This window comes from Corythoichthys intestinalis, chromosome 12 (genome assembly GCF_030265065.1).
Source record: "Corythoichthys intestinalis isolate RoL2023-P3 chromosome 12, ASM3026506v1, whole genome shotgun sequence".
NCBI classification, from domain to species: domain Eukaryota; kingdom Metazoa; phylum Chordata; class Actinopteri; order Syngnathiformes; family Syngnathidae; genus Corythoichthys; species Corythoichthys intestinalis.
In genome coordinates, this window is record NC_080406.1 from 37,055,057 (window position 1) to 37,070,989 (window position 15,933).

Here is a 15,933-nt window from a genome sequence, read left to right on the forward strand (position 1 = left end):
TGCCATAAGCTCACCTTGTTGTTGTAGCTTGTATTCTGTGGAGTACGTCTTTCCTATGATGTTCCAGACCGGCCGGAGACAGCCGAACAGTCCTTCCAGAAATCCGCCTGATCCAGGCCCTGCTCTTTGGAAGTGTAGTTTGATATCGTCTGGGTTATGCGGGTGATCTTGTCTCCCCTCTACACTGCGGTCCATATGACAGTCCTTGTCTCCTGTCTGCTCGTTCATTCCATTCCCGCATCCTCCGTGCTCACAGGAGGCCGGTGAGACCGGCTCCTCGTTCTCCTGCAGTTGAAGGACACTGTTGTCAAAGTGGCCCCCCTCACTTCGCGTAGAATCTATACTCAAGGCCGTGTTCTGGGGACTCAAACCCCCGAGCGCAGTCTCCTCATCCTTGCCGGGCGGCTGCAGAAGCTGCAGGGGAACGGGCAGGTGCGTAGGCGGAGCCAGGTCTGTGATTATCTGAGGGGGAGGGGCCGGAGGATGCTGCGTTTGAGAGTTTGCCGTGTTTGATTTCTTCATGGAGTCCCCGACTACAGTGAGTTTGAGCTCCTCCTTTAGCTTGCCCACCAGCATACTGGGGCAGGAAGTCCATGAGAGAACCTCGGGGGAACTTCCCATGATGTCATGCATGAACATGGGCTAGGTACACCTGGTGAGGGCAGTCTTAAAACATTGCCTCACCAGTATTTGTTTGACCTGGGGGTAAAAAAACAAACAACATGTTAATGGTTCAATCTAATTTTAATGATTTTACTAAATCATTGATCTGGATTGGGATGAGAATAAATTGGCTGCCATTGGTGGCACTAGATGTCAAATTCATTTGAACATTAAAAATACCGTAATTTTTCGCACTATAAGGCGTACCTGACTATAAGCCGCCACTCACCAAATTTGTCATGAAAATGGCATTTGTTCATAGATAAGCAGCTTTGGACTATAAGCCGCAGATTTCCTCAATGTATTATGGGATATTTACACCAAAAGATATTAACCGGTAACACTTTATTTGACAGCGGCATCATAAAGCTGTCATAAGACCAAATGAACCACCATGAAGCTTTGCAGCCAATTGGTCATTGCTTCTGGAAGCTTCATTTGCCAATCACTGTTCTCTTGGGGGAGACAGTCAACCTCTGCTGCCACCTGCTGTCAACACTCTTGTCGTCCAACATGCCTCCTTGCATGCATTGCAGTGCTGCAGATGTAAATAACAGTCAAAATTCATGTTCTAAACTAATTATTTATACAGTTACTGTTCAAGTTGTTTCATTAATTGCTAACTATGGAATTTGGTAACACTTTATTTGACAGTGGTGCCATGAGACTGTCATAATTATGACATGACACTGGCGTGAGCATTAATGAATGCTTATAACAGACATTTTGTTTCATCCGGCCAATTATATCACTTTTGAATGGATTTAAAAGATCCGAGCTGGATATAAATGAAGTTAGCGACATAATTTGCCGGATGACACTTAATGACATCTGTCATAAGCATTCAGTAATGCCCATGATTTTGTCATGTCATAATTATGATGGTTTAATGGCAGTTTTATGGCAAATAAAGTGTTACCAATAAACCCAAATAAATCAACAAATAAGCCGCATTGGACTATAAGCCGCATGATTCAAAATGAGGGAAAAAAGTAGCGGCTTATAGTCTGAAAAATACAGTAAATTAAAAAGAATATTTGCCGTTTTTCCTATTTAATTTACAACGTTTGCATACAAAACCATGAATTTAAACTACTTACTCTTAACTCGATAGTGATGGCACGAGGCGCCCATTTCATTTGAACTTTTGAAAGTGAAAAGGTAGATGAAATTTAACATATTGCTCCTAAGCGACATTTATTGCCATCAATGGCAGCCATTGTACTAAATGTACAATACGTAACAAATTTGTTGTGCTCCTGTGGTGCACTCAGGGGAAAGATTTCATTTTGATTCATCTTTTCTCCGGGATTATCTCTAATTATCCCATAGTCCAAATGGATTGGATGTCTAACACCGTCAATGTCAGCCAATGAGCTAATGACTTTTATTTTTAACTAATGAGTGCTAGCAATACAGGACGGATGTGGTCAAATTACAAACAAACACTAAGTAGGCTTTAAGTCAGCAGATGACTAAATCACACTGGATAGAAATAGTCTCATTTCTGGGAAAATTCCGGCAACAGTTGGTACTAAACCGATGGCACACACCAACAGTCGGGGCTTTGCGACGCTGCTAGTCAAGTGTTATATCAGCGGAGCGGGGATTAAAACTGTTGCTGTGTATTAGGGAAGCTCAGAGCCAAACATCTGGCATGCACCGACCAAGGTCCAAGTAGGGAGAGTTGCATATTGTTAGCTGCGACAGTTACCTTGCAAGCTTTGGTACATTTAATCATTATTGTGTTACACGAAGACAGGTGGCCATTTCCAGAACACCAGAAACCTTGCGTAGAAATCTAGCATATGCAATCTTATAATGGTTTCTGAACCAGCAAGACCAGTATCAAAACACCAAATCTAGCAGAGTCTTGCTTGATTTGTTCTGTTTTGGTATTAGGGGAGTAGGACACTTGATTTGAAAACTTTAGCGCGAAAAGAAAAATAATACAGCCAAGTACTCCCCTCAACAGTAAATTTTTCTACATTGGTATAATAATACAGTAATTCCAAGACACGTTGTTCATTACAAGACAATACCGTAGTATGATGTGCGCAGAGGTGAGTAGTAACGTGTTACATTTACTCAGTTACATTTACTTACGTAACTTTTTGATAAAAATGTACTTCTTAGAGTAGTTATACCACACAATATTTTTTAAGAAACACAACTCTTACTCCACTACTTTAGGCTACGCTAGCCATTACATTTTTCCTCTTTATTCTACATATTGGCTTTATTTCTGCCAGAGATGCCGAAAGTGGCTGTCTCACTTTTACCAATGAGACGTCGCAACAATAACTACATGACTCCATTGTACCAATCAGAGGCAACATATTTTTCTCCACTAGAGGGTGCTCATGCCTTTTGAGGGGGTTATGTTTCAAGTGTTGTTCTGGTCTGAATTCGATGATTTTTGTGGCCTAATGTGGAGGGGAAAAGCCGAAAGGAAAAGAAGAAGAATATGTTTTGTACAGTGGAGGGCTGTCCCAAACGACTAATTTCCTCCCGATTAGTTAGCCGACTATTTTTACGATTAGTCGACTAATCTAATATATATATATATATTTTTTTTACTATTTTAATAATGGAATTTTTGTTGAAGCCTATAAATCCACAAAAATATTTTGGAACACCTAAATTCTTTATTAACGTATAAATAAATAATGGAATAAACGGAAACACTGTGACTTCACCTTTTTAACAGGAGTCAAAACAATTCTTACTCTTTTTGTGGTATGTCATTGTTTATATTGTTCTGAATGTTAAAATGAATCGCAATGTCCTGGAAAACCATTTTCAGAATACTTTGTGTGAGTTCGGGTGCTTTTTCTGGTGTGCATTCCGCATTTTTGGGGGAGGGGAAAAACTGTTAAACTTTTGTTTGTTTTAACCTGAAAATAGATCAAGTAGATGGCACACTGAAATATTACCACAATTATTTTGAATGAAAGGCACACATACTCACTGTAACAAAAATTAAATATATAGTATTAATTTTATAGTATACTACTATATGTATATACACAATAATACTTTATAATATAAAGTAACTAACATTAGTGCAGTCATGGATTACAGTAAGCAGGCCAGTGCTGTTTCCATATATATATTTTTTTAATTATATTATGTATATACAGGATATATGTATATATTTTCCCCAAGTGGGAGCTTCCATGATCCTAATAAATTTAATAATAATTTTAAAAAATATTATATAATTATATATAGAATATTAATTATTTTATCAAATAAAAAAGCACGTTGATACGACGCACATAAAGGCAACTTCAATTTTAAAAAAAAATCATGAGAAAGTTGTATGGACATACAATCCGCTAGCTTGTTGTTTCTTGTTGTCTTCGGAAATTACACTTTGGTGACGGCGTTTCAAGTGTTCGTTCATAGCCGACGTGCCACCGTGGTATGCGAGCTCAGCTTAGCAAAGAGTACACACAGTGGCACCCTCCATATTTTCCTTGAAATAATTCCAGGCTCTGGCTATTCTGGTCCGCTTTTTTTGGCTTTATGCCGCTTTCACGTGTTACCAATTTTGCCCTATTTGGTAATTGGTGGTGTTTTCAACTCCTCGCCGTAGTGAGGAGTGAACCTGCAATTCACTTGGCTCGTTGTCTTCGCTTCGTCCGATTTCCTCCTCAGGAAGGCGGCGGCGTGCATAAAAACACCGAGAGGCGTCGGATGGCTCTTTATGGATACTTTGATTGACCAAAACCAAAACGCGGGGGATGCCAACTCCGCGCTACCAGCGCACTTTCCCAACTCACCGATCTCGCTCCCTCTCTCTCGCTCGCCCACTTTCTTCCTCTTTGCTCAATCTGACAATGCCGGTCACATTGAAATAACAGCGGCCCCCTTGGGGGTGCCAGTAACAACCGCTTGTATCGCCAGCGCCTGCAATTCTAAACTTTATCCGCATGTGATTATTTTTTTTTAACCTGTCATTACCCGTCGACGGTATGTTTTGCCCGTCGCCGCATTTACGTAATCGATGACGTTGACAACGTCGACTAGTCGGGACAGCTCTAGTACAGTGTAATAATAACATTTCATATAGATGAAGGTGTACTGAGAAATAAAAACAAATTTAAAAAAAAATGTCATTGCAAGCAATTATAATGCTACTCATTACTTGAGTTCTTTTCAACAAATAATTTGACTTGTACTTGAGTAAAGTTTTGGATGACTACATTTATTTGAGTAATATTATTTGATGTAACGCTACTCTTACTTGAGTAAAATTTTTGGATGTATGCCTATGTGCACAGGTGGTACATGTTACATGTACTCTGTTATATTTACATGAGTAACTTTTTGAGAAAAATGTACTTCTAAGAGTAATTTTACTAAGCCATATTTTTTACTTTTACTTGAGTAGATTTGCGAAGAAAAAACGCTATTCTTACTCCGCTTTTTTGGGCTACAGAAGAGTCGTTACATTTAATATGTAGAATAAAGAGGAAAAATGTATCATTTTTTGCTAGCGATGCTATTGCCAAGAGTAGGGCTACTAATTTCACCAATGAAACGTCGCAACAATAATCACATGACTCAATTACACCAATCAGACGCAAGCAAGCTTGCCGTTCTATGATCACGCCAGCCTGTCAAAATGTTACTCATAACTTGAGTATTCTTTTCAATTGATACTTTTTTACTTATACTTGAGTACATTTTATGGATGACTACTTTTACTCTTACTTGAGAAATATTTTGAAGTAACGCTACTCTTGAGTAAAATTTTGGGCTACTCTAACCACCTCTGCCTATGTATAACAGATAAGGGACAAAACGTTGAACTTCGAAGGCGGATGTTCAATGCCAATGTATCCCTCAGTTAAAGTGCAGTGCCACAAAGTAGAACAATTATACTTTTAAATATCCAAACTAAATTTGCATGAAAATAAACTAATGCAAAAACAAGTATCACAGTTCTCTATTTTTTTAGTTAGGAAAAAAGACAATGTAGTAGTTGTATATAAAAAAAAAAAAGAAAGAAAAAAGTTTAAAAGACAGCGCAACACAAATATATTTTACAATATTTACAATATTCACAAACGACAAGAGTCCAGCGCCAACAACTACTGTTAAGTCTAAAGTAGTAAGCGGCTAACTGCTAGCATGCGAACACAAACAACAGCAATTTATTTAACTCATTAAATTTCCTCTAAAAACAACTCTTTGACGATGAAAAATGACACTCATCTGTGGTAGTGGCAGCTTCTATTTCGCATATCAGATGTTGAGGTAAAATAAGCACTTCTCTCAGGAGACAACATTGCTTACCCGTAGCTGCTTTCAATGCAGCCAGCATTTGCGAACACTCTGGAGTGTGTTGCGTTTAGGTGCAACTCTAAGAGGGAGGACAAATAAGTGTCCTGCTCAATGCTACGCAGGACGCCGGGTGAGGTATTCAAATAAAGTACTGTCCTGCATAAATCCAAACGTATGGCCACCCTACAGACGTGGTACATTATGCTATCCAAACAAAGACCTCTGGGCATCTGACAAAAGAGAAGCTGCTCAAATTTGCCACTGCGCTGTAGAATTGTTGTTTCGATGTTTATGGGAATGCCGGCACTGTATCCGTGTGCATTTAACTCCTGGAGGGTAACCCGAGTGCTGTGAGAGTGTAGCGCCTGCCAAGAGCTCATCTATAATGCAGGCCTGACTTGAAGCAGGTTGCTGAGAGTGCAGGGGGAACGAGAGAACGCTCTCTCAGGTATCCAATAAATCAGTCCTTTCCAATACCGAGACAATCGAGCTGTGCGAGGAGAAGTGCAAGCTGTAATTCCACGCCACAAATAATTCGTTGACGCAGAACACAATCGCTGGATATGGTCAGATTTGGAGAAACTCATGCCAAGACTGAAGGCGCCTCACGTTAAGCCCTCTGACCCAATTTAAAGCCATGGGCTTGAAAATCATGACTATGAAGCCTTTAGTGAATTCTTTCCTTTACCAGTGCTTGCAATCTGGAATCAGCATCAACATTTGACACAGACAAGAAAAGAAAGCAAACCTCACCCATTAATCACTAATGGAAGACCTTTAATGGCATTGAATGCCATAAGCACTGTCAGAGCCTGTTTTTCAAGCTTCCTTTTTGACACTCATTTAATGCACTTTCCGAGAGGTTGAAATGATTGTCCTTGTGATGTACGAAAGAAAAAGTGGGGGTGGAAGAAAAATGGTGGGGGTGGATTGGTGAAAACGGTCTGATGATCCTGTAATCCCTTCAAAGAAAGGCTTGTACAGGGACAGAATACTGACTTTATTCAGTCCAGTGCTTTAATATTATACACAAATGTATACCCGGTAATCTTATTTTAAGTGGATCAAACCTTGTGCTGGGATTAGCTAGAGGTGCACAAAAGCCAGAGGCGTGTCTGAAGAACCTGTAATGAGACTCTTCAGAGTAATGAGAGGAGAAAACTACTAATTTTCACCATATTGAACTTTGATTCAACCGTTGCATTTCCACTTCCATAAACACACCCAGCATCGTCATCTGTGTCTCCATCACTCTGCTCCTAATTAAAGGGAGATCCTGCTGCGTCCCAGAGGGGCATCCTTCCTTTGCAGACAGCTGCATGGCCAACAAAGAACCAATTTAGATGTATCTCACTTCATCATTAACACGTTGCCATGTCGACACCTTCAGGGCCAACATTAACTTGCTGGCTGCCATTGATGCCGCTAGACGTCCAATCAATTTTGACTGGGAGTGTTGGCAGAGATTTTTTTTTTTTAAGGCAGAGGTTTTAGTTATTTTCATAAACCACAGTTCTAGCATAGAGACTTCACTTAGAAAAAAATGGAAATATACTTAGGATTTAGTTTCATGGTATTACTTTAATAAGTTGTTCCTAACTACTGATATTTGAAAAGATACAGTTCTTAAACATGAAATGTAATGGAGTTTAAGTTGAATACAACTGAACTGTACTTGATTAATGCACAAAAAGGTTGTTCAAACATTTAATTGAGTCAGTTTTTCGCTTATTACTTCACAGAGCCCGCAGACTACTGGTGCAAGGGAGTACGCTTGCATAGGGACGGGAGGGAAATAACACTGCCAACTTTTCAGGATGCTCAAATTGTCCCCACCAACCTTTAAGCAACCTTAAATGCATTATATAATGAGTTCAGTTATCCAGGTAATTTAGATTGCCTTCCCATTAATTGTAAGGATAGAATTGACACTGCCATTTTTAAGTGAATTATTTTTATTTTGTTCAAACTAACATTTACCCATTTTCACTTACCCCCCCACAAACGCACTTTTGATTGGCTGATGACTTGACCAACCCCTAACACACACGCATGCTCACACAGCCCCGACAGAAATACATGTCGAAAACATGCCGCCTCCTCCGCCCCCTTCGAAGAAGAGTGATATTAGAAGTTTTTTTTCTGGCCAGCAGCAGCCACTGTAATTTAAAAAGATGCCAATATTGTGGCCATTAATTTTGCTACTAAAATTTCGACCTGCATCATAGTTAGCATAACATTAAACTGTATGAACTTGCTAACCTGCAAAACTCGAGTAGGAAGCTGCTTAGAGAGAGGTGTCCTTCTGTATGTGTTTTCTACTGTTAATGGTAATTAAACTGTGAGAAACGTAGTGAACTTTGCTGTAAACTATAGAACCAGAAAAACGTGAGCAAGAAGCTACTTGGAGAGCGACATAACCTTATATGTGAATCACACAACACAACATAAACAAACAATCATAATTAACTATGTACATTAAAAGAAAATACATATTTTTTAATTGGGGGGCGGGGATGCCACGAGCTACCCATTGCGATCAACTGGTCGATCGTGATTGATGTAATGAGCACCCCTGATTTAGCATATAATTATGTTCTTATTGGTGAGGAATGTAGCCCTGACCCTCATTCACCTAATCTGTTTTTTCTTATTAATGTCCCATCCTGAGCAAAATGTGTACATGCAGGTTATGTTGTTATATTTTCCCTACCAATGTTGAGATCAAACCTACGCCCTTGTACTGGTGGTACACGTATCCCACGTTGAGAACCACTGATCTGGATCATATCCCAACTGAGTTATATTGCCAAAATACCCACATGAACTGCACTCTGAATATGTGTACACCTATCCTCTGTGACAGAGTTGAACAGTCACACTCAGTTCAACTGTCCTTTTCAGTGCAAACTCAAGATCGGGTTCATGAACTGAAGTGATCTCGTGTTGGTAAACAAAGGTTACGAAACAAGTGAGTTAGAGAAAATGCTATTGGATTTCTCAATACTTAGTGCAGTAAACAAAATTAGAACACATTTAGTAACAAATAAAGCAAGACACATTTCCCAATAGCTGGTTTAGCTTTACTTTAGGTGTAAAGAACATAAGCACACAAGGAATAGGCAGATTGAAGATGAAGACTTAATGAAAAGGAGGTAATTTTCTAACTTTGTCAAAAATTATATTTAAAAACAAATACTGTACACATATTAACCATGTGACTGAAAGGCAATCAATTCAGGGTGTGCGCTATCTCGCATGCACTGGGATACTTCGTCTCCATGTTCTCCATGACCCTGAACATAATAAGTGGTATGTGAAATGGATGGATGGACGAATACAAAGCGACAGAAATGGGGGAGAGAATGTCTCAGAGGAAAAGCAGAAGAGGAAAAAAAAGCAGATTAGGCAGACAGAAAGGCATGAAGGGCACTGAGAGATATGGAGGCAATTTGTGGGTTGCAAGCAAAAGAGAGCATTGAATAAAAAAAATAGACCAGAAGGCCAGGAACTGTGATGGCTGCTGGCGGCAAGATACAGTGGTGACCCTGCAGTGATTGGAAAGACGACCAGGAGCGACAACAAAGGACACAAGAGGAGCCGGCTCCATGTGAACTGTCTGCCCTGCACGGCCAGGAGACAGCAGCGCACGCATTCGACACTGAGACCAGAGCAGCTGCTGCCACAACAATTCCCCTTGTGCTCTTTTACTAGGGACAGACGAACTGGCCCCCTTACAACAAGGATTGAAAAAGACGCACAAACATGATACAAGAGGCAAACATGCCTCTTGGACTGACACCATTTTGAGGGAATAACTGAAGCAACCACAGCAGGAAACCAGAAAATCAATACGCATTAGTGCTTCTATTAGATGCTGGATTTATTTTACCAATGTTGTATGAAACAGATATTGCTCAAGGATGAAATAATATCTCCTGTATTTCAAAATAGGTCAAAGTCAAGAGACAAATAGAAATGATTGAAAGTATGTTGGGCCACAGAGACTATCTTTGGGCATAGGAGCATAACCTCTTTCAATGTAAAGTATTCTAAACAGAATCATAAACGTCACAGTAGTGTTTACTTTAAATGCTAGTCATTCACACACCAAAAAATTCTAGGTGACAAACTGCAAACAATTTTACACAGAAGTGTATAACGCCATCATGTATCCATTTGCTACCGCTATTGTACTTGAAAACACATACATCTACTTTAGCCCACACCTCCCCCATTCACTTAGTATTGTTAAGAAACAACATACTGTCACTTGGTGTTGTCGACAACCTTGGATTATTAATGGCGGCCTCAAAGATCACTATTTTCTATAGTGCTTGCACTCTTTGGGGTCAAGGGTGAGTTGACTATACCAGGGCCGACATTACCTCATTGGCTGCCATTGACGGCGCTAGACTTCCAATCCATTTTGACTGGGAGAGGCTGTCAGCGGGTGATCCCTACCAAGACCTCCGCGTCCAAATGTAGCTATAGTTTCAGTCATAGATTCCGTCATCAGTTGACAAGACAGCTGCCACAGACATTGCACCACGCCTTTCCGTAGGGGGCCGACCCAGGCAGAACGTTGTGAAAAAAAAACAATGGCTAAAATTAGTGTAACTTCAGCTTGAAAAATTTTACATAAAATGAATGATAACTGCCCTTTTTTGCTTTTAACCAAAAATCTAGACTGTTTTACGTTCATATCTATAGAAAATCCACGATTTAAGCATTTATTTACAAGAATTTTCAACTTAAAAAGCTTTTTGTTTCGTGACGGCCGCCATGTTGGATTACACAATATCGTAACTTTGTCTTGAAATATTTACGTAAAATGAACCATAACTGCGTTTTTTTTTTTTTTTTTTTTGCTTTTAACAAAGAATCTAGACGGTTTTATGTTCATATTTGTAAAAATTCCACTTATTATTTGCTGAAAATGTGCACTAAATTAAAAAATAATTAAGTTGCTATTTTGGGAAAAACCTATATGTTAAATATTGCTATTGATCCTGAAAATATAGGTGATCATCTCAGCATCTGGTGATTTTTGTGCATCTAGTGTAAAATCTGAGAATTCTATAGCTAGTTTAAGTTTTGTTATACTTGTTTCCAAAAATAATTAATCAGGATTTTATTGGGGAACGACTTTGAATTTTTTTTATCACTGCTCATGGATACTCATATTTGCCTAAGGGAGGTGCCTGTTTTGGTTTTAGGTCACTAGTGGCTTTGGTTTTGAAAATATTTTAATTTCAAATTTTTGAAAATAGGCCCCATACGGATCGGCCCCGAGCCTCGTGTCCCGTCATAGCGAAGTCCATGTTTCAGTTTACTACAACTGAAATAAGTTAAAGGGAAAGACAAAACCAAGTATAAATAACCTTCATGTGAAAGACTATTGCTCATTATATAGGTGTGCACATTTTTTTAGACCTCTCATGACGGAGATACTGTTAAAAAACAAAAATGACACCACTTAATGACTAAGTCATTTTGTGATGTCAGTTTTACCAATGCATATAAACACTAATAGACTCGAGCAAAGATGTATGTATGTATGTATGTATGTATGTAATAATAGGTCTTGGTGTAACAAGGAAAGGCAGGCAATTTGGGACACTCGAATTTGATCTGCTAAAATAGTACCAGCATTGATAAAAATGTCTGTCCTCATGTAGCGTAGCCATTTCCTGGAAATACTGACTTTTATTGACGTTTCTTCTCCACTGTGATACATCAGAAAAATTGAATTCTGTTTTTTCAATTTATTATTGAAAATTCTTTCGCTAGGATGGAGAAGGTAAATTTCCCTTTGATTTGGTCAGTCTTTTACGTACCACTAGAGCAGGGGTGTCCAAACTTTTTGCAAAGGGGGCCAGGTTTGGCGTGGTAAAAATGTGGGGGGCCGACCTTGGCTGACGTCCTTTACGTGGAACAATATATTTAAGCAAAATTTAGCTAGCCATTCAGTGTGTCACATTTGCTTTATTATTTTTTTAAATGAATAATTTCAACAATCTCGCAACTAGCCTTTGTGGCGTTCTCTTTCGCCTCTCGGGCTCTTGCAAAGTACTGCTGCTGTGAAATCAAACTAGCTTCAAGTTGCTTCAATTTCTTGCTGCGTATCTTCCCTGTAATCTTGTCGTACATGTCGGCGTGTCTTGTTCGGTAATATCGCCTCACATTGAAATCTTTAAAAACAGCGACTGTCTCTTTACAAATGAGGCAAGACACAGTTGTTGCGTATCTTAGAGAAGAAATAGTCAAATTTCCACCTATCCTTGAAGCTTCGGCCGTCACAGTAAGCTTTCTTTTTTTTTGTTGATTGTCGCCATTTTAGAAAATGGAAGTAATGGGTCACACGGAGTAATGTTGCTTAGCCCTTAAATACTTGCAACATGAAGCAATTATCAGAGAATCCGAAAATTTGAAAAATAAGGTCCTAATGAAACGTATTTTTCAAATTTGTAAAAAGAAAAGTCAAAATGAATATGTGTAATTAGCGCTCTAATATCTATAACCCATGCTAAATCATGTTTTTTTTCTCATGGAACCTGCAGATGCATGTGTTGACTTGCATCCATCATTTTTTTTTCAAAAAGAAATGTCAAAATTCTAAATTAGTCTCAAAATCATGAAATTTTAGGTGTATCAAATGTGATACATTTGGCAATAAAGGGTTAAAGTGCTGCTGACTTTTAGTGGGTAAATGAGGAGCAGCATTTCGTGTGTAAGCTACTTGAAATGCTGGTTGCAGTACTGCTGACCAAATTATTAAGTCTGTGTGCGGGCCAGACGTTATTGATTTTATGACAGAGGCTGGGGGCCGGATGAAATTTGACCACGGGCCGCATTTGGCCCCCGGGCCGGACATTGGACATGCCTGCACTAGAGGGAGCTAACTTACCGCTAGTGGTACTCATACTACACTTTGAGAACCACTGGACTACACACTGCATTGATCACGAGCCAATCACTGGGCACAAACGGTATGAGTTTACAGTCACAACTACGAACCCCAACCATAATTTCGCACTACAGCTATCCCATGTGATCGTACCCTAAGTCACACACTCTTAAATCAAATAAAAGCATCTAAATGGCCTCGTGTGTGTGTATGTTTGGTCGGGAAAGAACAGCAGTACGATTCCTCCTCTTTCTCCTCTAAAACCCGGCTGCCGGCTACTCATCCAGCGCAGTTACATAAACATGCTTAGTATTAGAGGACAAGGGTGGGCGCTACTGTTTCTGTTGCCAAGCAGGGGAAATAAAAGAGACAGATTAAGTCGCGGGGGGGGTCAAAGTTGAAACCCTCGGGAAGCAGATGTGCATGTATTCTGCCATGAACAGATTGAAGGCACATTTTAGCATGTTAAAATACAACACTTTAATGTCTTCAAGGGTGATCTCTTCCAGTTTGCTAACTGGAGACGTGATGCGTTTTTGTCGCCCCTCATCTCTACCTGTCCTTCAGAGGACACGGAGACGTACTGCATCACAAAGCAGCAGCGGCATCTCCACCACCGAGCCGAAAATAGCTCCCGCATGCACGCACCGGCGCACCACTGCATAGCACGCTCCTGCACCAACAGCTGATTCACATATAAACACACCAACACACACATAAGCACGATGCTATGCAAGGCAAAACACACCAGAAAAACGGACTCCACGTGCATTTTTTTTTGACTACTCACATCGGAGAGATTGAATTCATGATTCCTGTTAAAAACGAAGGTGAGGAGTTGAAGAAAGTGCCACCAAAGTCAGGGTGGTGAAAAGGCAGCACAAAAAGCAAGGAGAAAGCCAGTCACACGCTGAATGACAGGCATCCCGGTAGCACACGGACTGTGAGTGGGCGGGTGGCAGCGTCAACCACCCGCTCACGTCACACTTTTCATGAATGGAGTCGGCTGACGCAGAGAGCACGACGCTCACAAACCTGAGGAGGAGGAAGGGGGGGAGCTTTCTTTACCGACTCAAAAGAGGAGGAGCAAAGATGAAGGGGAAAGGGGACGAAGGGGGAGGCGGATGTGATTGGGAGCAGCACCAGCTGGGATGAGCAGGTTGGGCTGTGGTGGTGTCTCGCTAAGTAGGACAGAGCTGGTTTTTGTGAGGGTTTTATTTTTTTTTCTGCATGACAAATCCCTTTAGAAATCAAATCACGAATCAATTCGCCCTGCAATATCTATTATTGTTATAGTATTAACACCCCCTCCATTCATCAGCAAGTACTGTACTGGTGCCTTAATTTTCCCATGTCACTCTGAGGTCAAAGGCAATTACTTTTTTAAAGGTAAATTTCAAAGTTTTATGGTTATCATGTTTGTTTTTATGGGCCTTTACGCAATAGGTTTCCAGTTAGGAAAGTTTTGGGATTAAAAAGTATAATAGCAAAGCTACTTTTGATTCACATTATTTAGCTAGACAATTGCAGATCTCCCTGAAATTAGTTTTTGGAACTTGGGATGTCTGACATCAACCCCATAGAGGTCTGGCATCCACATATGTGGACATAAAATTTTGGATCATGGACCACATATACAGTGGGGAGAACAAGTATTTGATACACTGCCAATGGGTTTTCCCATTGGCAGTGTATCAAATACTTGTTCTCCCCACTGTACATGCAGTGTGTCACATAAGGCTATAAGGGAAAAGTTTACCCCAGCTGTCGCGGCCACAATAGCGTCATCTCTCAGTTCAATAAAGTAAATAAATTGTTACTTTGCTATCAAAAGCTCGCGTCTTGTTGTTTATGTTAATTTGTAGAAGGAAATCATTATTTAGATTTTTGGGATGTCACAAAGCAAAAAATAGCTGCGTTAAAGTCAAAGTTAGGTTTGAAATGTATGCTTTTACAGAAAGCTCAATTTCTCTGTTTTTTCATCAGAAATTGGAAAATTGCTCAAACTAAGCTATTTTCCGATGCTGATTTCTAAATAATGGAAAAAGATATTAACTAACTTTTTTTCCTGCTGATAGAAGAGAGTCTAATCTTTCTTTTGGTGGGTTCCATGTTTATATAGCAATAGAACAGAATTTTCTGTGGGCCTTGCAAAATCAGTCAAAATCCAGTAAAACGGCCGGCAGCGAAGGGGGTTGCACGGGTGAAAATGGCTGGGAGTGAATGAGTTAATGGCTATATTTTGAGTTATTTTGAAGGGAAAATACATTACCTCTATTATATAAGCTGCACACAGACTACTTTTCATTGTGTCAAACTGTCATTTTGTCAGTGTTGTCCCATGAAAAGATATGCTTAAATATCTGCAGAAATGCGAGGGGTGTACTCACTTTTGTGATACAATGTATATGTCCACATATGTGGACATCAGGTCTCAATGGTAATTACTGTATACTGTACATTTTTTAAAATATTTACATTTTAAAATATACTTTATGAATAAATAAAATTATGAAATTAAGGCACACTCTTGAGAGAGCAGACCACCTAAGCAGTCAAACTCAAAGCATTTCTGATCTCTGTGGCCTTTGACCCCTTTTTCTTCTCATCATATCACCTACCCTGCAAATTTTAGTTAAAGGTACGATAGAGAGTTTGTCATTTTTTTTCTTTGCGACTGCCACCTATGGCAAAAAGCGTAACTGCAGCCTGTGTTAAGCTAGTGCAAGGTGGGCATGTTGTATGAGCGCAAACATAAAAGCAACAAGCGTTTGGTCTATCAGATCAGAACCATGCACGTAAAAACCAGCAAAATTGATTGTTTGCGGTTTACTGCAAGTCTTGAGTTGGTCCGAAAAGTAGGACAGAAAAGTGTTTTTGTCTAGCGGAGACAGACCTGCTGCTGCGAGGACGCGCAAAAGTGCATGTTCACACAGAATGGTCCACCCGACCCCTCTCTATTGAAAATAAGAAAAAGGGCTTTTTTGGGGCAGTCTCAGTTAAAATGTCAGGGCTCCGTGTACCCATCAGGTCATTGTGGGAGCATGCATGGAGTAAAAAAAGTA

The 15,933-nt window shown here is 39.8% G+C and overlaps 1 protein-coding gene across 2 annotated transcripts in view; it reads right to left on the bottom strand.

Moving 5' to 3' along the window:
* Positions 1-15,933, bottom strand: part of si:ch211-45c16.2 (mitogen-activated protein kinase kinase kinase 13) — a 61,858-nt gene that overhangs the window by 27,195 nt on the left and 18,730 nt on the right. The window contains exons 1-2 of one of the 2 annotated variants that reach the window (XM_057852248.1): positions 13,659-14,493; positions 15-699 (exon numbers count right to left, since the gene is read on the bottom strand). In XM_057852248.1, coding sequence (XP_057708231.1) covers positions 15-639 — 625 coding nt within the window. In that variant the 5' untranslated portion in view covers positions 640-699; positions 13,659-14,493. Of the gene's footprint in view, positions 1-14; positions 700-13,658; positions 14,494-15,933 lie in introns of those variants that run through there. The other variant, XM_057852247.1, reaches the window with a different exon arrangement.